The sequence below is a fragment of the Podarcis gaigeae genome, assembly GCF_964106915.1.
Source record: "Podarcis gaigeae genome assembly, chromosome: 7".
Classification (NCBI taxonomy): Eukaryota; Metazoa; Chordata; class Lepidosauria; order Squamata; family Lacertidae; genus Podarcis; species Podarcis gaigeae.
The window spans coordinates 16,026,406-16,053,529 of record NC_139683.1 but is presented as its reverse complement, the minus strand read 5'-3'; the positions used below and the strand labels follow the sequence as shown (position 1 = coordinate 16,053,529).

General features: G+C 46.7%; 1 protein-coding gene and 1 long non-coding RNA gene across 3 annotated transcripts; one reads left to right on the top strand and one right to left on the bottom strand.

The window, feature by feature from the left end:
* Positions 1-2,123: 2,123 nt before the first annotated feature.
* On the bottom strand, positions 2,124-11,682 carry LOC310849325. Its single transcript, XR_014566857.1, has 4 exons — positions 11,345-11,682; positions 5,622-5,702; positions 3,824-3,969; positions 2,124-2,481 (listed from the first exon to the last, which is right to left on the bottom strand). It is a non-coding gene; the product is annotated as an uncharacterized lncRNA (long non-coding RNA).
* CCN3 (cellular communication network factor 3) lies at positions 9,050-23,327 on the top strand. Of its 2 annotated transcripts, XM_083749336.1 has the most exons (7): positions 9,050-9,179; positions 9,319-9,544; positions 15,389-15,640; positions 19,095-19,303; positions 20,460-21,607; positions 21,649-22,082; positions 22,175-23,327. In XM_083749336.1, the coding sequence occupies exons 1-5, from the start codon at positions 9,069-9,071 to the stop codon at positions 20,739-20,741; spliced, it is 1,080 nt and encodes a 359-aa protein (XP_083605462.1). In that variant the 5' UTR covers positions 9,050-9,068; the 3' UTR covers positions 20,742-21,607; positions 21,649-22,082; positions 22,175-23,327. The 2 variants fall into 2 exon arrangements, with proteins under 2 accessions (XP_083605462.1, XP_083605461.1); XM_083749335.1 differs by having other exon boundaries at positions 21,649-23,327.
* Positions 23,328-27,124: the final 3,797 nt, after the last annotated feature.

Sequence of the window (27,124 nt, the reverse complement as noted above, 5' to 3'; positions counted from 1 at the left end):
GGAGTTTCGAATCTGCCGCCGCGCGCAGGGTGACGTCACGGCCGCCGCCGGGCCAATCCGCCTGCTCGGCCCCGCCTCCCTTCTTCTCGCCTCCCTCACGAGAGGAAGCGCCTCCCTCGCGCACGGCGGATGCAGCCTGAGCAGAGTCCCCTCTCGCTTAGAGCAGTGTTTCCCAAGCGGCACACGAGGCAACGTCTCGCGGCACACTAGTGTGCCGCGGAACACCGGTTGGGAAACACTGGCCTAAAGTTATATGCGTGATCTCAACTTCAAGAAAGAAAAGAAGAAGAGTTTGGATTTGATATCCCGCTTTATCACTACCCGAAGGAGTCTCAAAGCGGCTAGCATTCTCCTTTCCCTTCCTCCCCCACAACAAACACTCTGTGAGGTGAGTGAGGCTGAGAGACTTCAGAGAAGTGTGACTGGCCCAAGGTCACCCAGCAGCTGCATGTGGAGGAGCGGAGACGCAAACCCGGTTCACCAGATTACAAATCTACTGCTCTTAACCACTACACCACACTGGCTCTCGAAAAGAAAAGAAATTAGGCAAAGAGGGCCACATGTGGCTGTCGGGCTGTAGATTGTCCACCCCTCCAATAACATATGGGTTGCACTTGCCACTAAGTAGGGAGTTTCCTGGATCAATACATTCCTTTTCCTTGCAGGCGGAAAACATGTGACATGCTTCTTCTCTGCAACAACCAAACAACCGTTCCTGGTTGTTTACTCGATAATTTATTGGTCACTTTTCAACAATGGTCTCTTTGTTCTCCAGAAGTGGGCAAGCTTTCAAGGAAATAATAAAATGCCAATAAAAATCACAGCAATAATAATAAAACTTTATAACTGGGACAGATTATTAAAAACAGAGGGGCAGCAATAAAGCAGCATCTAATCATAAAAGACTTGCGTGGAAAGAAAGGTAGTGACAATGGCAACTCATTTGAAGGCATCAGAAGCTCAGGTCTATCACATGGAATCTGGTCATTGCTTGCAGGGCCTGAGATAGTGGAGGCTGCTCCATTAGAGTGAGTGGGACATTGCCATTACCAGTCGGAATGGACACAGGTGAAGGCAATAATGCAGGCTTCCTCAGCCTCGGCCCTCCAGAAGTTTTGAGACTACAATTCCCATCATCCCTGACCACTGGTCCTGCTAGCTAGGGATCATGGGAGTTGTAGGCCAAAAACATCTGGAGGGCCGAGGTTGAGGAAGCCTGCAACAATGCTTCTGAATACCAGCTGTTGGAAGCCACAGGAGGGGAGAGCACTTTTGTTCCCAGGTATTGCACCATCGATGCATCCCTCTACGTTCTTAGTTGTTCTGTGATGCCTTCCCAGTCTTATTGCCATCTGGAAAGAGACTCTTGCACCACAGTGCAACAAAACAACAAAGCACCCCAGAATATTTGTGGTAAAGAGGGTTACAGGGTTTCAGCAGGATGTTACGGGGGTGCACCAATTGGAAATGAAGCGGTATGGCCATCCTGAAAGTTTTGCGAGGAAACCCGTATTGAAAGTGGGATCACACCCAACTTCCCCAATACAGTGGTACCTCTGGTTACAAACTTAATTCATTCTGGAGGTCTGTTCTTAACCTGAAACTGTTTTTAACCTGAGGTACCACTTTAGCTAACGGGGCCTCCCGCTGCCGCCGCACTATTTCTGTTCTCATCCTGGGGCAAAGTTCTTAACCCAAGGTACTACTTCCGGGTTAGTGGAGTCTGTAACCTGAAGTGTTTGTACCCGAGGTGTTTGTAACCTGAGGTACCACTGTACCTTCATTAGAATAAATAATCATGAATGTGCAATATATATACAGTGATACCTCTGGTTACGAACTTAATTCATTCTGGAGATCCGTTCTTAACCTGAGGTACCACTTTAGCTAATGGGGCCTCCTGCTTCCACTGCACCGCCGCCACCACACGATTTCTGTTCTCATCCTGAAGCAAAGTTCTTAACTCAAGGTACTATTTCTGGGTTAGCGGAGTCTGTATCCTGAAGCGGCCGTAACCCGAGGTACCACTGTGTGTGTGTGTGTATCTGGAAGGACACCTAAGATGTTCTGTACAAAGGAATAATAATATATGTTATTGCAATCTAATATAGGAAACCAGCAAATTCAGATATCAATTCTTATGTTGCATGAAGCTGTCATTATAACGAATGGTTGGTTTGGTTACTGAGATGACAGCCAGCTCTGGGAGGAGAGGAGCCAAGGGACAGTTGGCTCATAGGCCAGGCTGATGGAGGGTGCTTTGATGCCTCACCTGTCTCAGAGATGCAGCCACTGATGAAGGCTGTTCTAAGAGAAGATGAGGTCAAACTGCAGTTGCCCTCAGCTGGTAAGGGAGTGGGATTTGCTAACTCACCTCCCACGTCTTATGTAGCCAGGATGGGAAGGGCTAGGAGGAGTCAAGAAGCCACTGATCCCAGCTGTGAGCCAATGGAGCTGGGTTTTGCAGTCATAGTTCTCCCTCTGGAAAGAAGGAGAATTTGTGTGAAATATGTTTGAAAGCACAACAAGACATCATAGTCTATATGTAACCCATTGCATTAAACATCTGTAGGTAAATTCCACATTAAGTATTCTAAATTCAACTGAAATAGGCATCAAAGGCATACATTTGCACAGAGCTATTTATAACGAGACCTATTGATCTTGGCATGGCAATAACATTCCAGCGAAACTCCTTTTCTCTTCTTCTTTTTCTAAAGCCAAGACAATTCCACGCTATTTCTTTTCTCTCTTTTTTTGTCCTGAAAAAAAAATATGTTGGGCCAAAACCATCATTTGGTTGGCCACATAGTTCTGGTTTATGGTCAACAGGGGTAGTAAGAAAAACTTTTACAGAAGAGGCAGCCAAGGAGACTTTTTTCCCTTGTAAATCACAGCATTTATTTTATTATTATTGCTGTGAGAGTTTGGGGACTGGAGGCGGGGATGGTCAAGTTCCAAATGCAACTGAACCTGTAAACTACCAATATGAAACAACATTCTTTCTGAATTAGAAGCATCTCCTCCCCTCCTCGCCCCCTGCAATTTTCCTCTGAGCACAACTCAACTTCCCTTTCCACCCCTAGCAAATACTAACAACTTGCAAAGATATTTCCAGAATATTGCTCTCACTGTGATCCTACTGAGCTGACTGTACCACAGTACCTGGACTGTACCAGTTCCCTCCATTTAGAACATAGGGGGGCTAGCTTGGCTGGAATCCACCCCCTTGCTAGTTTTCTGTGCAATGATTTGAGTTGAATTGTTGTTGTTGTTTAGTCATTTAGTCATGTCCAACTCTTTGTGACCCCATGGACCAGAGCACGCCATGAAACAAGATCCAAGTACAATGGCTTTGAGCAGTGGCATTGAGTAGCCATGAATAGCCCTATCCTCCACAAATCCGTCCAATCCTCTTTTAAAGCCATCTAAATTGGCCACAGCCTTCTAGTGGAGCAAATTCTATAGCTTAATAATGTGATGTGTGAAGAAGTGTCTACATTATGTTGGGAAATGACTGAGGGATTCCAATTAATCCTGAACTCCCACATGTGTGGGGAACGGCAAAGAAAAAACGGTTGGCTGCCTGGTTTTATTTTTATTTTTATTTTTAAAGTGTGGGCCTTGACTCACTCTTTAGCTAAGACAGCCCCCCAGAGGAGTTTAGAACGAAGATCTATGCAGCGTATGCAAAGTGCAGAAAATATAGGCTGTTAGGCCTTTAAATGTCTCAGTATTATGTGCTTAAACTGTGCTCCCTCATCTCTACCCCTCTCGGAGTGAATAGACCACAATGTTTAGTAAGTTAAAATGCTTTACTCACAGTAATCACAGGTCTCACTCATGCATTTGTCAATGCTACAGCAGAAGCAACACAGGCAAGGTATTCTTGGTTACAAAATGCAAAAGATATCTTCAACCATGGAGTCTGGGCACAGGAGCTTCTGCCTCATGAAGTCTGCTCAGCTTCTTTAGTTTGAAAGAGAGAGAGAGAGAGAGAGAGAGAGAGAGAGAGAGAGAGAGAGAGAGAAGAAATAATACTTCCTTCCTCCTTGAAGAAGAGGGGATGTGACATCACAGAGACTACTCTAGTAATTTAGAACTCTGTGGGTCTTAACGCCTTCACATACTAACTAGCATGAATGCGCACTGTTAGATTTGACTGCATATTCCCCACACTACTAACCATCTCAAGTGGGACCTACAACAAAATGCTGCCACCTTGAATTCTCCTGTCAGGGTTCTAGCCAGGCAGCTATGCCCTTTCCCACCCCCAGTTTCCCATCCTGCTCTACAATAACCAGCCAGCATTTTGTGCCCACTGAGCATGCTCAGTCATCACCCCCAATTTAGCATTTCCCCCCTTAAGTATTGCTTCTCCTTCTGCAAAACTTGGTGCTCCTCCTACCCTTCTGATACGTTCCCCTGGTGCATGGATGGTGACATTTGAGCAGCCGAAGAACTACGTTTGCTATGTGATGATATAGCTCAAGGAAACCTCCATATTAAGAGGCAGTATAAAGACGCACCTTTTTTCTTCCTAAAAAGTAAGGGGAAATGTCTGTGCATCTTATGGAGCAAATGCGTGCTCCCTGGAGCCAAATTGCCCAGGGGCAAAAAGCAGATCATGCTTTTTTTTTTTTTTTTTAGAAAGAGGGAAGTGGGTGTTGAAACAAAGCCGCTGATCATTTGCTGATCAGGGAGAGAGATAAGGGACGCTAGAGATAAAGGAGGCTACCTGGGAAGGGGGAGGTAAAGACAGCAAACTTGCAAAGGGGGAAACAGGAAGACTAAAGCAATAAGGATATAAATTAGAAGAAAAGAAGGAGCAAAAAAACTGCTCCAGCTAAGGAAAAGACACTAAGGCAAACAAGAGGGAAGGGAGTGTTGAAAGGAAGCAGCTGATCGGTGGGATCGGGAGAGAGATAAGGGACGCTAGCGGAGGCTGCCTGGGAGGGAGGAGGTAAAAGCCCATGGATCCTCAGGATTTTTGCATTGGGTCACCCTAAATTCACCATCAGATCACATAGCATGTCCATGGCTATAGCCTGCACCAAAAAAAAAACAAACAGGCATCCACTGTTTCGTGGGGCCGCAATGGTGCAAAAACGTGGTTACAAAGCATGGATCCACATGGATTCTCAGGATTTTTGCATTGGGCTACCCCAAACTCACTGTCAAATCACATATCATGTCTGTGGCCACAGCATGAACCACAAAAATCATACATCCACTGTTTCATTCAGAATATTTCCCCCCCTTGTTTTCCACCTCTAAAAACTAGGTGCGTCTTCTGGTCAGGTGCGTTTTAGGTAGTGAAAAATACGGTATCTCTAAATACCTGATACCGGAACGAACAACAAAGGAGGGCTGTTGGCCTTCTTGCTTTGTTTACAAGCTTTCCAAAACATAGTCCTAGACTAAATCAGGGATGGAGAACCTATGGCCCTCCAGATGTTAATGGACTCCAGGTCTCATCTGCTGCCGCCAGCATGGCCAAGGGTCAGGATTGGGGAGAGCTGTAGTCCAGCAACATCTGGAGAGCTGCAGGTTCCCCATCCCTGGGATAAATTGATTTATTGTCTGAACCAAGAGAGCTCTTTTAAAATGCTGATTTATACCTGATATTGTGGCATTTTGGAATACGGGTCCACCTTCACCTCTTCCTCTTAGGATATGAGGAGGAGAAAGCTTGAAAAGTGCTGAAACACATATTTAGACCAGCAATAAATTACAGCGTGCGAGACATTTATTTCCTAAGACAGGCCAGAGAGATTTTGCTCTCTAATCCTTTGGCACGGCTTGATTCAGAACTATCACCACTAGCTCAGATGTGTTATGGATGGAGGCAGGTCAAGGAAGCAAATATTCGGTTCTGGATCTAGATTGGGTTTAGGTTGGGTAAGGCAACGCTGTGGCTTGGAATCTGGATTCCCATTGCCAGGAATCTCACGAATGACTGATGCGTGATTTCCACCTCTTCTCAAAGAGGAATCTTTTAAGAAAAGGCCATTTTTAAAGGGGGGGGTGGAAATACTTCTTGTGATTAGCAGTCCTGGCGCCATTCACTAGTTCTGAGGCTGCTCAACAGAAAATGGGTGTGGAAGAGCTGTTTGGGTTTTTGTTTCCGTGCTGAGAGAAATGGCCTTGCAAAATTCTTCTTGGGTTTTATTCACCATAGTGCTAGGGCTAGGGTTATGTCAGCAAGAGAATCACCCTCTTGCAAGATGGGATGTTATTCCCCTCTCCACCCCCTAAATCTGTTCTGGGGTTCCCACAACCCACTGGAGCAGATTTTGGGAACTTTGTGGGGCATGCAAAAGGTGAGGAGAGTGGGGAACCCCCCCCCCCCGCAGAACATTTATTTCTTGTACTAGTGAAAAAAGCTAGTAGAACATGCTATTGGTGGGTGGCCCAATTGTATGTGCATAGGGAGCAGAGAGGCATTTTGCTGAATATTCTTGGTGGGGAGAGGTGAAATTCTCCAACTGTCTCCTTCAGAAAATTCTCTTTGAAATCTTGGCTCACGTAACGCTGAACGAAACTCCATTTTTTATTCCTACTGGTAGATGAAGGAAGGCTTGTGTTAAAGGGGAGAACAGAAAGGATTAGGGGCCACCCCCATTGCTTCCAAAGACAATATTAAAATAATCTGAAAAGATTAAAACAGGACCCAAAATTCATGGAGGGTGAAATTAGGTAAACCTATTCATCAAACTTATCCATTCTGAAGGAAATCAGCCCTGAGTGCTCACTGGAAGGACAGATCCTGAAGCTGAGGCTCCAATATTTTGGCCACCTCATGAGAAGAGAAGACTCCCTGGAAAAGACCCTGATGTTGGGAAAGATGGAGGGCACAAGGAGAAGGGGACGACAGAGGGCGAGATGGTTGGACAGTGTTCTTGAAGCTACCAGCACCAAACTGCGGGAGGCAGTGGAAGACAGGAGTGCCTGGCGTGCTCTGGTCCATGGGGTCACAAAGAGTCGGACATGACTAAACGACTAAACAACAACATTCATCAAATATTCTCCAGGGAAAGACTAGAAGTCTCCAGCACTTCAACAGCATCTCCCAGAAAGGAGATTTGAGAGAGAGAGAGAGAGAGAGAGAGAGAGAGAGAGAGAGAGAGAGAGGACAGAAAATCATGTTCTGAGAAATTTCAGGGAGACCTACTGTTTTGTTTTGTGGTTTCGGAACCATTATGAAAGCCCACAAGATATCTTGGACTATTGTAGGAATGAATGGATAATTCTAGTTCAGTCGTACTGTCCACAAATGTTTTCTTCTTAATTATTACATGTGAATCCACTTAAGCTCAATATCGAACAAGTGTTTCATTTGTTAGAAGACTTTTATGCTTCCTTTCAGTCGGAGTGGTTTACCAAAAGGCTTAAACAATTACAAAGCAAAAACATGAAACCAAGTAAGCTATGAAAAAACGCCCCCACACAAAACAGCCACCAGGATTTAAATTGCAACTTCAAAGCCTGGGGGAAATTGCATGGTGCATTAAATATGATGTATATCTAGGAGCATGAGGAGCATAGAGGAATTTGGTCATTGCTAGCTGTGTCCTGGGGCTGGTGGATTGGGGCATCATTTTGCATGTTAACATTTATTTATTAGTTTTCTAGCCTACTCTTCCCCCCAAAGGATCTCAGGGCAGCAAACAACCAAGTTATAAAACAACAAAACAAAAAAGTCTAAAAAAACGGTTCCAATACAGTCACAGACTGCGAAAGATCTGCTCTTTGTTTTGTGCGGGGTGATGATGAGGCCATGTGCATATACTGGTGGAAATAACACACAAACATGCATTATATTAGGGGAGATTGCTTTGCAAAAAAAAAAAAAACATGTTCGTTAGGCAGAACTGCATACAAAGTTATGTATTTGGGGAGAAAGTCTTGTGAAAATGCTGGAGGGTTTTCATGAGGACCTTTGAATGGAGAAAATCACCAAACTGATGTGGAATTATGGAGAACTGAAATTTAGGTTGGAAAAAATGAGAAAGCAAGAGAAACCTTTAACTTGACAGATTTACCCATCCCTTGTTGGGAGAATCTCCTGCCATCCTAGGTTCCTTGGCTCCCTTGTGAATTGCATCATCGCCTTGATTCCTGATGGGTTGGCAGCGATGGAGTTTGCAAGGACTGCCATTTCGGGGCCGTTTGAGGGTTTTCTGGAGTGGCCGCCAAGACCACATAACACCAGTCCTGAAAGACCTACATTGGCTCCCAACACGTTTCCGAGCGCAATACAAAGTGTTGGTGTGGACCTTTAAAGCCCTAAACAGCCTCAGCCCTATATACCTGAAGGAGCGTCTCCACCCCCATCATTCTGCCCGGACACTGAAGTCCAGCTCTGAGGGTCTTCTGGCTGTTCCCTCACTGCAAGAAGTGAGGTTTCAGAGAACCAGGCAGAGGGCCTTCTCGGTAGTGGCACCCGCCCTGTGGAATGCCCTCCCATCAGATGTCAAGGAAATAAACAACTATCTGACTTTTAGAAGACATCTGAAGGCAGCTCTGTTTAGGGAAGTTTTTTAATGTTTGGTGCTTTATTGTGTTTTAATATTCTGCTGGGGAAGCCCAGCCAGATGGGCAGGGTATTAATAATAAATTATTGTGTGTTTTTCCTTTCTCCTCTTGGGCTGACACTGTGTAGAGCAGCTTGGCCATTTCATTCACCGAGCAGGAACATCTTCCATCCTCTGGGTTTCCCAGATCTTCAAACCCAACGTCTTAGCCACAGTGTACTTTCACTTTAGTTCTCAGGAACTACTCCCCCGCCTCCCCTCCCCTCCCCTAAGAAAGGACGAGCTCCCCTTTGGAAAATTAGAGGCGTCGATTCCCTGATCCCAGGTACCACGCGCGTTTCCACCGTTACACGGGAGAGCAGATCATTTACCGATCACCTCCCGCCTCTCCCTCCCCCGAACTTGACACCAAGGAATGGGATTGGACCCAAGTCGCCCCGGCACTGTCCAATGGCAGGGCGAGGAGCGCCGAGGCGCTGTATATAACCTGCCCCGACGGATGCGCGCGTGTGGCGATGCGCATCCATCGCGATGGGGGGTGCGGAGCGCAGCGCGGAGCCGGAGTGCGCGGCGCCGTCGCGAGGAGTCAGGATCGCCCTGCGCCACGCCTTCCTCCCCTTCCTCTTCCTCCTCCTGTGCAAGGTGAATGCGGCTTGCTTGCTTGCGCGCAGCAGCGACGCAGTCCCTCCGCTCGCTCGACGTGAGACCCGCGGAACCACGAAGGGCCTTTGCTGACGGTGCTTGTCTCTCTCTCCTTCCCTTCCCCGCCCCTCCCTTCCAGGTGCGCGGCCACGAGGAGCCCGAGTGCCGGCTACCGTGCGATTGCCCCGCCGAGCCGCCCGCTTGCGCCCCCGGCGTGCCGACGGTGCTGGACGGCTGCGCTTGTTGCCCGACGTGCGCTCGGCAGCGCGGGGAGAGCTGCTCGCGGCTGATGCCCTGCGATGAGAGCAGCGCCCTCCACTGTCACCGCGACGCAGGGAGCGAGGCTGGCTTGGGGGTCTGCGTGGGTAAGTGGCAAGTTTTTGGGGTGGGGTGGGGGACATGTCCTCCTCCCGCACTCGATCTCTCTCTGTTCTTCCCCCACTGTTGTTGTCGTTTAGTCGTGTCCAACTCTTCGTGACCCCATGGACCAGAGCACGCCAGGCACTCCTGTCTTCCACTGCCTCCCACAGTTTGGTCAAACTCATGCTGGTAGCTTCGAGAACACTGTCCAACCATCTCGTCCTCTGTCATCCCCTTCTCCTTGTGCCCTCCATCTTTCCCAACATCAGGGTCTTTTCCAGGGAGTCTTCTCTTCTCTGGAGGTGGCCAAAGTATTGGAGCCTCAGCTTCAGGATCTGTCCTTCCAGTCAGCACTCAGGGCTGATTTCCTTCAGAATGGAGAGGTTTGATCTTCTTGCAGTCCATGGGACTCTCAAGAGTCTCCTCCAGCACCATAATTCAAAAGCATCAATTCTTCGGCGATCAGCCTTCTTTACGGTCCAGCTCTCACTTCCATAGATCACTACTTAATTTCTAAAACGATGGTGCAGCGGCCTGGGGTTGGACTAGATGACCATGGGGTTAGCTTCCAGCTCTAAAATTCTGATTTTAGGACCATTGGTGCTGTATTCCCTGACTGGCAGTGGCTCTCAGGCAGGGTTCTCTCCCAGATCCTGCCTGGAGATACGAGGGAATGAAACCTGGGCTTTCTGCCTTCCTCTGATGGTAGAAGATCATAGAATTGTCGAAATGGAAGGGACCCCAAGGGTCATCTAGTCCAACCCCCTGCAATGAAGGAATCTCAGCTAAAGCATCCATGGCAGATGGTCATACAACATCTGCTTTTACCATACGATAATCTTTATTGTCATTGTCCCATACAGAACAACGAAATTGAAAAAAAATCTACATTAGACATTCAACAGCCAACAAGCCTGCTATCCCAACTATCCCAGCCTGGTTAACCCCCTAAAAACTCTGATACCCCATAATTAAATACAATATACTCCCACAGAGACTACCTTACACTGCGTTTAAAACCAAAATCGCATTTGGATAAAAACTGTTTCTCAGGAGGCTAGTCCTAGTCTTTATAACCCTGTACCTTCTTCCAAAAGGCAGAAGCTGAAAAGGATCATTTCTGGAGTGCGTACTATCCTGCACTATCTCTGCAGCTTTTTTATGGCACCTGGCAGCATAGATTTGATCCAAGGTGGGAAGAGTGCACCCAGTTATTCTCTCTGCAGTCTTTACAACCCTGGACAGCATTGTTTTTTTCCCTGGCCGTGCAGCTCTCACACACAGACCATAAGTTAATACACTCTCCACAGTACAATGGTAAAATGCCATCAACAGGTCCTTTGAGAGATTGTTTTTTCAGAGGATTCTCCAAGGAAGGAGAGTCCACAACTTCCCGTGGGAGACTGTCGCCCTGTCTAACATATCTTACCTTCAGAAAGTTCTTCCTGATGTTTAGTTGTAATCTCCTTTCTTGTAAGTTGAAGCCCTCGATTCAAATCCTACCCTCCAGAGCAGGAGAAAAGAAGCTTGCTCCATCTTCCATGTGACAGCCCTTGAGATCTTTGAAGATGGATGTATCTCATATCTCCTCTCAGTAATGAGGGAAAGTGTATTTGTGTAACGAATGGTGTGACCAGGTGCAAAAGGAGACAGGCTTTTAGCGGTGGACAATTTGCAACGTTAACAGCAACACTTGGCATTTGCAGAGTGCCTTGGTTGGGTTAGGGAGACCCAGGTTCAAATCCTTCACCTCCTTTAGAAGTTCACCTGGTGAACTTGGGCTGATCGCTTTCTCTTGGCCTTACCTGCCTTGTAAAGTACTCAGGAGGATGGAATGCATGGGGAGCAGTGGAGGCTGGTCTGAAAGTGGGGTGGGACTCTGCCCCACCAACCTCAGGCAACCCCCACTTTCCTGTCTCCCTACCAACAACCTGGCTGTCCGCTTCCTCTTTAATCTCAGTGTTGCCCTTGTAGATCTCAGCAAAGAGGAGGCAGCAGGGGACAAAAGTAGAATCAGCTGGTTCTGTCTGTCATTTGCTCTGGCGCCACCTACTGTGGGCCTCCTTACCTGCCACCCTACCAGTCATAATGGGCACTGGTGTGGTCATTGGTGCCACTCTGAGCTGCTTGGAGGAGCTGTAGAATATGTGTAATCATATATATATGTGTGTATATATATATATACACACACACACACAGAGAGAGAGAGAGAGAGAGAGAGAGAGAGAGAGAGAGAGAGAGAGTAATCTTGCAGCAGCCATCCTTATGGTCAGATAGGGGGCTGGAGCTGAGCGTGGTTTGTGTACAACTACTTGGGAGGCTGGTGCAAGAACCTATATCTTTCTTCTTCTTAAAGTAGAACAACTTCCTGCTAAGGCTTCCTTTCCCCATTCTGCCACACAGGGATTTCTTGATGGGTTTTGTTAATACCACTTAAAAGCGTCCACAGCTGAGCTTTGTATGATATGCCTTAACTGAGCAGGATCTAGTCAGATGTGGACATCCCAGTGCATAATCTAGATTCCTTCCCAGCTCCAAATACTTAATGACTTCACAACTCTGGAATGTATCTTGTGTTTGTAACATGTATTTGCTGCATGTTTTGAGGAATGTTGACCCAGTTTCCAATCTGGAGATGAAGAATTTCATGCAAAAACGCTTCGATCTGCAACTGGAACTTTACAAACATGTGAGTCTAGTTAGCAGCCTTAATTTCATGCTGGTTGGAAAGGAAGACAAATTGTACAAAGCTTGACGTTCGCTGGGGATGGAGGCAGAAGCAATGTCACAACAGAGGGTGTAAAGGATAAGGAGATCCTGGGGAAAACAAGAAACTGAAAGGAATAAAAAGGAGCAGTGGGGAGGGTATTCTGCATAACCACAGATGAAATAATACAGATATTTGAAGTTCATTGGCCTGGGTCACAGATAACACTAAACTGTGGCTTGTTTAACAAACCACAAGTAAACCATGAGTTGTCCCACAGATGATCAGACATGGACCCCCCCCCAAAAAAAAGTTGGGCTTGCTTTCCAAGTGTTCATGCCTTTGTAGCTTGATGAGCATCTGGAATGGGGAGGCCAAACAAACCAAGGTTTCTAAGTCAATAATAACAAACCATGGCTTCAGGACATGGTTTACTTGCAGTAAGCAAGCCATATCCTGACAAACGTTCACAAATAATGCTAACTCATAATATAATGAACCCTGTTTTAGAGGTGTGAACCGGGCCATATTTTAGGGATTTTATTTCTTTTTTTAAAAAAAAAAGCTGATTGCATACTTAAAATCTGTACTGAACTCAAATTAGGAGGGAAATGCAGATTTCTTGATTTTGCAGAGCTGCTTCTGAGTTGGATTGGTTTTCTTATCTCAACTGCTTTGGTAAAGAAAGTGTTATACTACTTAGTAAAGGTAAAGGGACCCCTGACCATTAGGTCCAGTCGTGGCCGACTCTGGGGTTGCGGCGCTCATCTCCCTTTATTGGCTGAGGGAGCTGGCGTACAGCTTCCGGGTCATGTGGCCAGCATGACTAAGCCGCTTCTGGCGAACCAGAGCAGTGCATGGAAACACCGTTTACCTTCCCGCTGGAGCGGTACCTATTTATCTACTTGCACTTTGACGTGCTTTCGAACTGCTAGGTTGGCAGGAGCAGGGACTGAGCAACGGGAGCTCAACCTGTCGCAGGGATTCGAACCGCCGACCTTCTGATCGGCAAGTCCTAGGCTCTATGGTTTAACCTACAGCGCCACCCGCGTCCCTACATACTACTTAGTGCAGGACATTTAATGGAAGGAACAATATAAGAAAACGACCTGGCTTGAAACCATCTCTGGAACCATTTGGTTACATGACCAGCCTAATTTTGGGAACACTTTGGTTGTGTTTGTTACCAAAGACAGAGAACATGCTCATAGGCGATGGTTTGCTCTCATGTTTTCATGTTTGCAAGAGATGATGCAGAATTTAGAAAAGAAGTCAATCTCTTAGCTGTCTTGCTATCTAAACATGAGAAGGGAATTGCATTCCTTCCAGCTTGCATGCGTTGCCCCACCCTGAGGCAACAGGTACTGCCTGGCAGAAGACTTCCTGGATAGGAATATTTGCCCTAAGGTTGCACAGAGGAGAGAAGGGAAGAATGCTATTCCATCAGCTCTGCTGGGGGAGCAGACGTCTTTAGAGATTTTGTTCAGTGATTGCCTCGCAATAGCCATTTCGTTGGGATTCGGAAGTGGAACAGAAAGGAAGCAGGGCCACTACAGGAGAGCCAGTGTGGTGTAGGGGTTAAGAGTGGTGGACTCGCAATCTGGTGAACTGGGTTCGATTCCCCGCTCCTCCACATGCAGCTGCTGGGTGACCTTGGGCCAGTCACACTTCTCTGAAGTCTTTCAGCCCCACTCACCTCACAGAGTGTTTGTTGTGGGGGAGGAAGGGAAAGGAGAGTGTTAGCCGCTTTGAGACTCCTTCGGGTAGTGATAAAGCGGGATATCAAATCCAAACTCTTCGTCTTCTTTCCCTGAACAGTTTCCAACTTTGTCATGAGAATATTTTTCTAATTTTAAGGTTGGGTGTCTGAGTTTGCTTTTTTTCCTTCTCCCTCCTCATTCGCTTTTCCTTTTGATCGCAAGTCCCTGAGGGCAGGGGCTGCTTTTTAAAAAAATAAAATAAAAATCATCTGCAAGCCCTTGTAGCTAAAAAGAGGGGTGGAAATATTTTATATGTAAATAAATAGTACCCATAAGCCTGGCAGCTGGAGCTCCAGAGAGTAGCTTTGACACCACACTTGTTTCAGTATCCCTTTGCTGCCCCCACCCCATCTGAGAGAGGTTTTGTATCAAATTCTAGGGGTCCTTTGACTTTTCTCTCTCTCATACCTCTAGAAAATTGCTGGAGGTCTTGGCAGACCACTTAATGCTTTTTCTGCCTGTTGTAGCAATTGCAGTGCTCAGTGTTAGATGTGATATTATTTTTTAATCTCATTTTAATTGCTTTTTTATTATGTGCTATATTTTCTTGCATTACCATAATGAAAATTAAAATTAAAATCAATATGAATATTTAATACAACAGATGCACGCACCATCTCCCGTCTTCAGCCACAAAGTACGTAAATGAAGCTTCATGGACCACAATTTGGGGAACCCCGAGTCTATTCTATTCTGTGCTGCTTGCGGGGTTTCCCAAACTTGGGTCTCCAGCTGTTTTTGGACTACAATCCCATCATCCCTAGGTAGCAGGACCAGTGGTCAGGGATGATGGGAATTGTAGTCCAAAAACAGCTAGATACCCCATTTGGGAGATTCTGAAGATAAAAAGTGGCGTATAAATCTTTAAAATAAAAAATATACCCTGCAGCCCCTATTAAGATCTCAAACAGCAAACTTTAAGTGTCCTGTATGAAAATGCTTTGAAACTCTCAAGAATGCAAATAAGGATTTATTCATTGAGCTATATCCCACCTTTCTTCCAAGGAACTCAAGGTGGCATACATGGTTTTCCTAGTCTCCATTTTAGACTTACCCTGCCTTATAGGTTTGCTGTAAAAATAAGACAGCAACTTGCCCAAGGTCACCCAAACTGCTTCACATCTGAGTGGGGATTTGAACCCTGGTCTCTCAGGTCTTAGTCCGGAATTCTAACCACAACACCACAGTGCAGACCTAGGTCTGCCATAGTTGACCTGCAAGCCTTCCAAACAAACACTTTTCTGACTCTCTGTGTCACAGGGTTTCCTTGCATAGCTATATGCATGTTGTCTTCATGACAATAGGGCAGAAACAGGAGCTTAAAATGCTCTGGTGTCTGTGCTAGGTCTTCACAACTCAAATGTTTCCCTTCTTTGCTTCAGACCTCGAAGGAGACAACTGCGTGTTCGATGGGATTATTTACCGGAGTGGCGAGACGTTCCAGCCGAGCTGCAAATACCACTGTACTTGCCAAGATGGGCAGATTGGCTGCATACCCCTCTGCAGCCTCGACTTGCTGCTTCCTGGGCCCAACTGCCCCTTCCCAAGGAAAATTGAGGTCCCCAAGGAGTGCTGTGAGCAGTGGTCGTGCGACCCCAAAGCAGATGTGGACGTCGGAGGATTTGCAATGGCAGGTAAGCCACCTGGGAGTTCAAAAGCTAGTTCTTCTGGGTTCTTTTGCAATGGCCTAACTTAGCAGAAGGGATGTGGGTGGCGCTGTGGTCTAAACCACTGAGGCTCTTGGGCTTGCCAATCAGAAGGTCGGTGGTTCGAATCCCCATGACGGGATGAGCTCCCATTGCTCTGTCCCAGCTCCTGCCAACCTAGTAGTTTGAAAGCACGCCCAAAAGTGCAAGTAGATAAATAGGTACCACTCTGGAGGGAAGGTAGACGGCGCGTGCTCCTCTGGTTTCGGTGTTTTTGTTGCACCAGAAGCAGCTTAGTCATGCTGGCCACATGACCAGGAAAAACTGCAGACAAACGCCAGCTCCCTCAGCCTGTAAAATGAGATGAGCGCTGCAACCCCAGAGTCATCTGCGACTGGATTTTACCATCAGGAATCCTTTACCTTTACCTTTTTAACTTAACAGAAGATGTTGTCTTTGAAATGTTTCTTTCCTAGTTTCCCAAAATCAACTCAAAGGGCAACTGATGAACCAGGATGTCACATCAATCTTAAATATACTAACCCCGCATTCCAAACCCACCCATGAAGTAGAAAACCAATTAAAAGATGAAAACCACAATACTGCAATAACAATGATAATGGTAATAATAAATTTCTTGTATCCTGCCCATCTGACTGGGTTGTTCCAGCCAGCATCGGGAGAAAGGGTATCAGAACAAACCAGAAAAATAATCTGTTGGAGGAAGTTTTGAAACAGCTGCATCTTTGCCATCTGCCTAAAACAGTACATTGTTGGGGCCCAGTGCATGACAAGGCATCCCACATCAATTGGGCCACTCTTATGCTTGCTATTACAGTGCTCCCCACCTGGGAGAAATTCCAGCCTTATCCCCTCCTGGTGTTCTGCTTAATAATAATTTTATAATAATAATTTTATTATTTGTACCCCGCCCAGCTGCCTGGGTTTCCCCAGCTACTCTGGGTGGCTTGCAGAATATATATAAAAAATAATAAAGCATCAGACATTAAAAGCTTCCCGATACAGGGCTGCCTTCGGATGTCTTCTAAAAGTCAGATAGTTGTTTATTTCCTTGACATCTGATAGGAGGACGTTCCACAGGGCAGGCGCCACTACCAAGAAGGCCCTCTGCCTGGTTCCCTGTAACTTCACTTCTTGCAGTGAGGGAACTAGCAGAATATCCTCAGAGGAGGATCTCAGTGTCCAGGCTGAACAATGGGGGTGGAGATGCTCCTTCAGGCATACAGGGCCACAGCTGTTTAGGGCTTTCAAGGTCAGCACCAACACTTTGAATTGTGCTCAGAAACGCACTGGGAGCCAGTGAAGATCCTTTAGGACCGGTGTTATATGGTGTTGGAACGCAGGTGGCGCTGTGGGTTAAAGCCTCAGCGCCTAGGACTTGCCAATCGAAAGGTTGGCGGTTCGAATCCCTGCGGCGGGGTGCACTCCCGCTGCTCGGTCCCAGCGCCTGCCAACCTAGCAGTTCGAAAGCACCTCCAGGTGCAAGTAGATAAATAGGGACCGCTTACCAGCGGGAAGGTAAACGGCGTTTCCGTGTGCGGCTCTGGCTCGCCAGATGCAGCTTTGTCACGCTGGCCACGTGACCCGGAAGTGTCTCCGGACAGCGCTGGCCCCTGGCCTCTTGAGTGAGATGGGCGCACAACCCCAGAGTCTGTCAAGACTGGCCCGTACGGGCAGGGGTACCTTTACCTTTACCTTTACCTATATGGTGTTACATGGAGGAGTCAATTTAGGTGAGCATTCGGTTTTCCCCATCTGTAATTCGAAGTGGCACTGTCGATTCTACCACTTCACTCTGCTGCTTATTGCAGATAACAGCCTCTGTTCTCTTGCCCCATGGAGTAAGGTACCTTATAACTTAGTAAACATCCTCCTGTGCTTTCAGAAGTCGGTCTGGGAGGCTATGGTGTTTTGGGGCACCACGCTACGTACAGGAGAATGAGGAAACATACTTTTATATTGGTTTCAGAGGAGCAAAAAAGCTTTACACAAAACTTTCTCAGACTCCTTAAGGAGGCCATAAGTCCAAATGTCTCTTTTTAAAAGCCTTGTGGCATCATAGCCTTCTCAAGGTCACTTCTCACGGCTGTCACATCCAGTTAGTTTCCTATCTCTTGATTCCCCTGCCCATAAAACCTTAGTAATGTTTACATTTTTTACAGCTTAAAGAGCATGCCATGATGTCAATGGGACAGTGTAATAAACCCTCTGGAAGTCCTTTCTCATCATTGGGCAAGAGTTTGCCTATATAAGCGTGCGTGGGTTTTAAAAATTGGCAAGTAATAATTTTATTTAGTGGAATTACTTTATGGCCCTAGACATAAAGAAATCAAGTTCTATTACGTTTGGACAAACCATAAACAAGCATAGCTGAAATCCCATGATGGAAGTTTACACAGCAGATATGGCTGGCTAAGCTGAAAGGTGAGCACCATGTGTAGTTGCCCTGACAAAAACAGATGCAGAAGGTGGAGAGAACTGTTTATTTTATCCCCACCTTTTCCTCCAAAAAGCTGAAATGCATGGGCCTTTTCTCCCCACCTCTGACACACACTCTCCCCTTGCACCAACCCATAGCTGTCAACTTTTCCCTTTTCTTGCAAGGAATCCTATTCGGTATAAGGGAATTTCCCTTTAAAAAAGGGAAACGTTGACAGCTGTGCACCAACCTTGTGATGCGGGTTAAGCTGAGAGGTGTACCTCCACTCCTCCATGGTGGACCTACATTTGGGGAGCCATGAAGCCTGAGCTGTTATAGGGTCCACCTTCACAACCAGCAATGATCTGGGTTAACCACTGTTATCACCTTCAATGAGGTTGTTTCACGACAGATCGTCTGCCACAATTTTTCCGAGAGTTTATGTTTTCGGTGTCCACACAAGTACTTCCCTAAACTCCTTGTTATTCTTCTTGATCTCTGTTTAAAAGGCAGGGGAATGACATTAGTCAACCTACTGCAACACTTTAGACAATCTGTGCTACTGACTCAAACTCCGGGATTGTTGAAATATACACAACAAGAAGTTAATCAGTTTAAGTCACGTGACTCAAATTGGGTCTACTAGACCCATTTTTTTTAAAAAAAAGCAACATGGACCAGAGTTGCATCTCGGGCCCCTCCAGATTAGGGGCCTTGAAGCATAAACTTCATTAGTTTCATAGTAAATCACGTGGGGCCCATTGTGTAAATAATGTATATAAAGCAGACATTTCAGGGGAAATTCCATTCCTCACTACTATGAGCTGAATAAAGAGCATGAAATCCACACTCGACTCCGAGTATATTTCACCACTATTAATGTAAATAATTAATAATATTCAATTTATTTCCTGCCCTTCACCATGGAGGAGGAAGCCAATTGCCTGAAGCCTGACAGTAACCCAGGTTTGTTTGTTTTCTTAACCACCACCTGCCCTTTAGCGTACAGACAAGAAGCCACCCTTGGGATCGACGCATCCGATTCAAGTTCCAACTGCATTGAGCAGACGACAGAGTGGAGTGCGTGCTCCACGAGCTGCGGGATGGGCTTCTCCACTCGGGTCACCAACAAGAACGCAGCGTGCGAGATGGTGAAACAGACCAGGCTCTGTGAGGTGCGGCCTTGCGAAAGTGCTCGCCTGCCAGATAAGGTATGGATCAGACTCTCGCTGCGTACAGCCAGCCCTCTGCATGGTTCTTTTGCACTAGCTACTTCTCCCAGAAGCCAAGCACCGTAAAACACTGGCTTTGGAGGGGAGAAAGGTGGACATGCTTTCTTGAACACCCTTAGTGATATTGTTGTTATTATTATTATTTTATTTATTTATTTATTAAATTTATATGCCGCCCGAGATTCAAGCTTCATTTCTGCTTCAAGCTGCACCGTTGTATTCTTACTAATTTCAGTCTAGAAAGCAGGAGCACAACACTCCCATCTGCTGCCTTTCTCAAAAATGAGGTCTCTCCTCCCAAGGTGTTCCTAGTGGCAGATCTGTTCAAAATCGATTTTGTTTGCCTCTTCTCCCCACACAGCCAATCAAGCAGGGGCATTTAGTGAAATAAGTGCATTTTTTATTTTTATTTTTTTGCTTCTAATGCTCATTGCATGCCTAGAGCAATAATAATAATAATAATAATAATAATAATAATAATAATAATAATAATAATAAATTGATTATTTATACCCTGCCCATCTGGCTGGATTTCCCCAGCCACTCTGGGCGGCTCCCAACAGAATACTTAAAACACAATAAAACATCAAACATTAAAAACATCCCTAAACAGGACTGCCTTCAGATGTCTTCTAAAAGCCAGATACAGTGGTACCTCGGGTTACATACGCTTCAGGTTACAGACACTGCTAACCCAGAAATATTGCTTCAGGTTAAGAACTTTGCTTCAGGATGAGAACAGAAATTGTGCTCCGGCAGCACGGCAGCAGCAGGAGGCCCCATTAGCTAAAGTGGTGCTTCAGGTTAAGAACAGTTTCAGGTTAAGTATGGACCTCCGGAACAAATTAAGTACTTAACCTGAAGTACCACTGTAGTTGTTTATTTCTTTGACATCTGATGGGAGGGTGTTCCACAGGGTGGGTGCCACTACCAAGAAGGCCATCTGCCTGGTTCCCTGTAACCTTGCAGTGAGGGAACTGCCAGAAGGCCCTCAGAGGTGGACCTCAGGGTCCGGGGTGAACGATGGAGGTGGAGACACTGCTTCACTCCCTCAAAGCTTCGTTCAGACATGGCGGTGCTAGGTCACTATTAACTTTTGCATGTCTGTTGTGTCATGTCTTCTTCTCCCTATTAGAAGGGGAAGAGGTGCGTCCGCACCAAGAAGTCTCCGACACCTGTCCACTTGAAGTACGACAACTGCACCAGCATCCACCTGTATAAACCCCGTTATTGTGGCATCTGCAGTGACGGACGCTGTTGCACCCCCCGGGCCACGAAAACCATCCACGTGGATTTCCGCTGCCCTGAAGGCAACATCATCAGGCACCCTGTGATGTCCGTCACGAACTGTGTTTGCCATGGCAACTGTCCTCAGGATAACAACACTTTCTATAGAAAGCTCCGCCGAGCTGGCTGATTGAAAACACAAAACTTATGACTATTTCCAAAAGGGGGTGAATATTTAATATGTAAAAAGTTCCTTAAAAGCGAAGCGTGGAAATCGGCAGCGAACAATATTACCCTGCTGGGTGTCTCTTTTTACTTTTTGGGAAAGAAAAAGTACTTTAAATATGTAATGTGATTTCCATCTGGTTCTGTAAATGACCCAGTTCAGTTCCTGTGGAGTTCCTTGAAATCTTTCTTCAAGCCTTGCCACCCCGTTGTAATATTAGTCCCGGGGGGAGAAATGTAACAGCTCAACATGGGTTTCTTTTATTAGTATAATGGTTTCTTAGAAGCTCTGCAAGCACTAAAACTTCTTGTTCCTCAGCTTCATGTATTTGCTTGCCTGTGGTCATGTTTCCATGTTCTTCTTGCTGAACAAACTGTTTGCAAAATTCATGGGCCAAGATGCTTGGATGAGCACTGGCCTTATTGTCGCCCCGGTATCTGCAGCCAGGAGTTGAGCACAGCGTGTTTCTTGAAGAGTGATGGGCCAAGGATCTTAATGCTGATACAAAACACAAGTTGGGCACGTGAGTCCTTCGGCAGCCAGTTTTTAAGGTGGAACGTAATTTTTTTGCCAATCACAGTTGCAGCAGGCGAAAACATGCTTTCCCATTATTATTTTCTCTTCCTTGCAAAGCACTTGTCCCTTGAAGCAGCTCATCCATTTTCTGCTCCAGCTGTAGCCAATGCACACACAAACTTTCTCTCTCCCTCTTCCCAGCAGTGGCAGAGGAACCGTCTTCGGCACCCGGGGTGAGGCAGCCCACGTGCGCATGTGCGGCATCCTGTACAGAGTGCGCATGCGCAGCGGCCGAATGGGCTGTCACTTACACAGTGTCTGTACGGGCTGCCGCTTGCAATGTGACTGTACAGAGTGTGCATGGCGGCCGTATGGGCTGTCGCTTGCACAGTGTCTGTACGGGCTGCTGCTTGCACGGCCACCGTACGGAGTATGGGCAGTAGCCCATACGTACTGTGCATGTGTGGCATCCCATACGTACTGCACATGTGTGGCAATTGTACGGGATGCCGCACATGTGCACTCCGTACAGGCTGCCTCTTGCATGGCATCTGTACAGGCTGTCGCACAAGTGGCATCCCGTATGGACTGCACATGTGCAGCAGCTCGTATGGAGTACGCATGCGCATCAGCCTGTATGGACAGTGAGCGAGCGGCGCCTATATGGACTGCACGTGCCATCGGATGCTCTACAGCTGGGGGGAGGCAGAGGCCATCTTGTCACCCCCTGAGTGGCACCCAGGGTGGCCCGCCCCCTCCGCCCCCCACTTTGTACGTCCCTGCCTCCCAGTCTGCTACCACCTCACCTTTTTCTGCTGGTGTATGACGTTGCCAAGGGGGCACCCCTGCCCTGAAGCAGCTGGTAATATGGCCAGGAGTAGGAGTCAGTAGTGGGAGATTCTGTACCATGGATGTCAGGGCCGGCCCACACATGAGGTCAGGTGAGGCGACTGCTTCAGGCAGCAGGGTTCACAGAGGAAATCCCAATGCCAATCTCTGCCCCCTCCCCTCATTCCTGATGTAGATCTTCACTCACCCCTTCTTCCCTAGTGAAGAGCAGGGTGCCATTTTGGGGGGGTTGCCTCCAATGCCAAAATGTCATAGGCAGGCCCTGACTGCTGTTATGCCACTTCACGGTTAGGCTAGCACTGGGTACTTGTATTCAAAGGAAGATTAGTGTCTCTTTTTCTTTCTTCTGTTGGCCTCGGCATATGAACTGGTTCCTGTGGGGGTTTCAGAGTGTCCTGACAAAAGAAAAAGCTTCTAATACTTAAAAAGTAGGTTGCAACGGGACAGAAGTTGTATCTGAAATGTGTGCTGCGCTAGTTAGCTTGCTGAAATCGACTTGTGTGGAAGTAAAGGTGATGTTAGGAGCTAATTCACATGAGCATTCAAAGGTTGCTCTACTTATGAAGCACATACATTGTGGAGCCCCAGTACAGAATATTTCAATGGGCCTCTGGGTGGCAAATGCCCCATTTTTGTACAGTTCTCCACTTTAAGTTTAGACTGGACTGTTTGCGTCCTGCTCTGAAGGATGTGGACTGACCCACTTGCTAGGTGAGAAAGCAAACCTTATAAATCTCCTGGTCCACCTTTCATAAAAAATGTAGTTCCACGTTTTATAGAAACAGCAATGCAAACAGAAGTGTACGCCATACAATCTAAGTCTTCTGTAAATGTTCAAACAATACTGAAGCTATAAACTTATGAATAGGAGAGTGCTGTGAAGCATCCATAAGTCTGCCTGCTGTTATTCAGCTCGAAAGATGCTCAGTGGTTGAAGTGCAGTCTTTTATATTGGGGTGTAGAAGCTGGGCTGGCTTTGCGCTCCCTGCTAAACCATCACAGACCCCATTACTTGCTTGGGCTCAAGTGAGGAGGGGCAAATTTTTAAAGGGGGGGGGGAATGTTTTAACACAGCTGATGGAACTGAAGTCGCTGGTGAGCTGTTTTGCAACGAGATTAGGAGAAGGAGTGTGTTTTTAAATATATATATTAATGTCATTTTCAATAAATAGAACAATAAATTTACAGCGGCAGTGTCATTCTTTACAACAGCGGAAGAAAGGGGGAAAAAAGGGGGGCCTCCATTGTGGCTGGGATGTCAGGGGATGGTAGAACCTCACAGCAGTTGAGTCACTTTTGTTAACAAATTGAATAAAAGGATACCAAATCACCTTAATGTTTGATTCCACCCCCCCCCCCATGCCTTTCTCCTCTCCTGGGTCAACTTTCCCCCCAAAGCTAGCTGCCAAAGATTGCTGTATTTTGTTTATCTGCAAGTCTGTGAAACAAAGGCTGCACGAGGATCCCAAATTACAGGTAGAAAGTGGGATTACACACATACCCTGAGGACGTCAGATTTAGGGCCAGCCCTGGTGTGTGTTTCAATTATACGCGGGTGGCGCTGTGGTCTAAACCGCTGAGTCTTTTGGGCTTGCCAATTGGAAGGTCGGTGGTTCGAATCTGCTCAACAGAGTGGTCTCCTGTTGCTCTGTCCCAGCTCCTGCCAACCTAGCAGTTTGAAAGCACGCCAGTGTGAGTAGATAAAATAGGTACCACTGCAGCAGGAAGGTAAACAGTATTTTCATGCACTCTGGTTTCTGTCACGGTGTTCTGTTGCACCAGAAGTGGTTTAGCCATGCGGGCTACATGACCCAGAAAGCTGTCTGTGGGCAAACGCCGGCTCCCTTGGCCTGAAAGTGAGATGAGCGTCGCAATTCCATAGTCGCCTTTGACTGGCCTTAACTGTCCAGGGTTCCTTTACCTTTACACTCATACCCTCCAACAAGTCACAGTGGAAAACCAGGACACACATCTTCTGGGATGCACTCCTGCATGAGTCATGTGACCCGTGAAAGATTGTACCCTGAATGTCTTTTGGGGCCGCAGAACTCAAAAAACAAGATGTCCCGATTTATTTGGGACCGTTGTGGGGTATGCACCCTGGATACTCAAAATGCAAGCTGTTTTTGAGTCATCGAGTGAAGCTGGCTTTGAAAAACCTGGTGCAAAACACAGCTCATGCACTCTGCTGAAACATGGTGGTTCTGCTTAACTGAGAGCAGTTCTTCCTCTTCCCTTGCAGCAATGTACAACTCATGCCACAAGAGTCCGCCCAACCCTCAAGAGAGGCTTTTAGGGGGGTAACTTTGGCCTGCACAGGTGAGGAGGAGGGGGAACAATTCTTGGCACAAACTTTCTTCCATTGGCAAATCACTAGACATCGCTCATTTCCAAATTTGCAGCTATATATACTGTCAGGGTTTCAGGGACAGAGAGCGAGGGGGAGGGGTCCCAGGGTGACGAGGAAGAGGACGACGACGACCCGAGGTTGTCAGTGAGTCCGTCAAGTGAATCCGAGGATTCCCAAAAGGGAGCCCCCCTGGTCAGGCCAAGGGGCAGTAGAGAGGGAGGCAGTCAGAAGCAGGGGAACGAAGGGGGAATCCCCAGTGGGGGCTGGAGATCGGGACCGGCCTCTCCGTCGGAACGGAGTGAAGGGGGTGGAGTTGCCAGTGTGTCAGAAAGAGCAGAACAGGGAGCAGAGAGGGGAAGGAGTTCGGAGCAAAACGTCCTGCCAGAAGGGGAGGAGTGTAGTACCGAGAGTAGCGTAACGGTCGAAAGGAAGGTCAGAGGCAACGTACGCGCGCCAAGTTCAAATGTGGAGGCGCGCGGAAATGAGGAGAGCCCTGAGGAGGAGCCTGGTCCCAAAGCACGAAGGAGGGGGGAGCAGGCGGCAGAAGACTCAGCCTCGGGGGAGTCCTGGAGGGAGGGAGCACAGGGGGGCAGGAAGACCCTGCGGAAAAGGAAAGAGAGGAAAAGGTGGAGCAGTACCAGCCTCTTAAGCTGGTGCAGGGGCGGGACTGACTCAGAGGGGACTTCTAACATCTAAGGGTAACAGATGCTGAGCCACGGAGCTTGGATGTAACGACAACAATGTTCTTCAATAAAACCTTTTGTATATAACTTGGACTGGATTTTGGTCTCTTGTGAGCTGGGACCTCGGGTGGCTCTGACATATACGTTAAGAAAACTTGATGGAAATCTGTGTTCCCTTTTCTAGTGATGCAAAAGTGACTTATTTAAAGTCTGGTGACTGGTCTAAAACAAGCATAGGCAAACTTGGCTCCAGATGTTTTGGGACTACAGCTCTCATCATCCCTGACCACTGGTCCTGTTAGCTAGGGATGATGGGAGTTTTAGTTCCAAAACATCTGGAGGGCCAAGTTTGCCTATGCCTGGTCTAAAAGGTTTTCAACCAAATCAACAATTGCCCAGAGAAGCGAGGAAATTTGGTAGCATCCTTACCCTGAACTGGATCGCTGGTCCCAAGAGTACAGGGAACTTTATAAATACTACACTGTATAGTGTTAACAATTTACAGTTATGGCTGCTTTCACTAATGTTTTCCTTTGTGCTGCCACTAGATGGTGCAAAATGAAAAAAGAAGAAGCCACTGGTAATGTTTTTATACAAAAAGCTTGTAAACAGAACATTTTAATTCATGTATTTTCAGAAATACTGGCCACTACAGTGCAGTTTTAGCCCTATTGATTTCAATGGGACTTACTCCCAGGAACTTCAATTTGTGTTATTGGGTTTGGAATGTTATTTGTTTTATATTGTAGCGTTATTGCCATCTGCCTTGAGTTTCTTTGGGAAATATGGCAAGGCAGGGTTTGTTTTTTAAATGACAAAATAAATACCATATTTACTTGGGTCTAATGTGACATCGAATCTAATGTGCACCTCAAATTTCAGAACCTTGAAGCCAAAAAAGTATTTGCTGGCGAATGTAAATGTGCCATCGAATCTAATGCGCACCTCAATTTTCGGAACATAATTTGGCCAAAAAAAGTGAGCATTAGATTCGAGTAAAAACAGTATATGGGGCTAAAGCACATTGAGGAGATTATATAGGATTGTGCTGTTAATAGTCTTAAATATATTTCTACTTCCAATGATTCCAGTTATCCAGCAATTTGTTGGGTTATATAACACACATATGTACGCACATACCAAATCCCAGTACAAGAAAGTTAACTGAGGGCTGCTTTTTTGTATACAATCGCAGTATGGCTACATTTTCCACCATGGGAGCAGCCAAAACAATTGACTAGTCAGGCATTCAAGTGACGACAAACATCTTATTTAAGCAGTTAGATCTGAGGACCATTGCAGTTTCTGAGAAATTTTGGACAATAACCCTTTCTCTTCCCCACCTTAATATGTTTATGTGTTCAGTAAATACAAGTGCAAAACAAAGCATTACAACATCCCACTTAAACATTTTTATCCCACTATTCCTTCCAAAAAAGCACGATTAAAGTGGTTTGCAATAACGTCAGTCATAATACTAATCACAATGACCGCTCCCTGCTTAAAACGGGGGGCGCCCTTTGTGTGGACGCGCGCAGCCCTAGATCTAGAGCGGCTCCAACAGCATAGGCTTGGCTTTGCCTTCCCTCAGGTGGGATACCTGGAGGTCTCCGCCTACCTCAGTCAGTTGTCCAATCCCACCTGGGGGAAGCGTTGCCAAGGAGACCAGGCCAGGTAGGGGAGGGATTACCTGCCCATACAATAGAGGGAGGATCTTACCTGGGAATCCTCACTTGGCTCCAGAGTTTCTCCCACCCTACCCACCCTCAGTTAATGTCATCTTTTGCAGGTTAACTTTTCTTCATAGGTTTTGCAGGTTAACTTTCCTTCACAGGTATGCGGGCGCTGCTACGTTAAAGTCGCTGTTAAAGGGCCGGAAAGGAATTTCCCTGCATTGGCAGGTTTCGCCTTTCCCATAGCAAAAATGTCACAACTTTGGCAGTATCAGG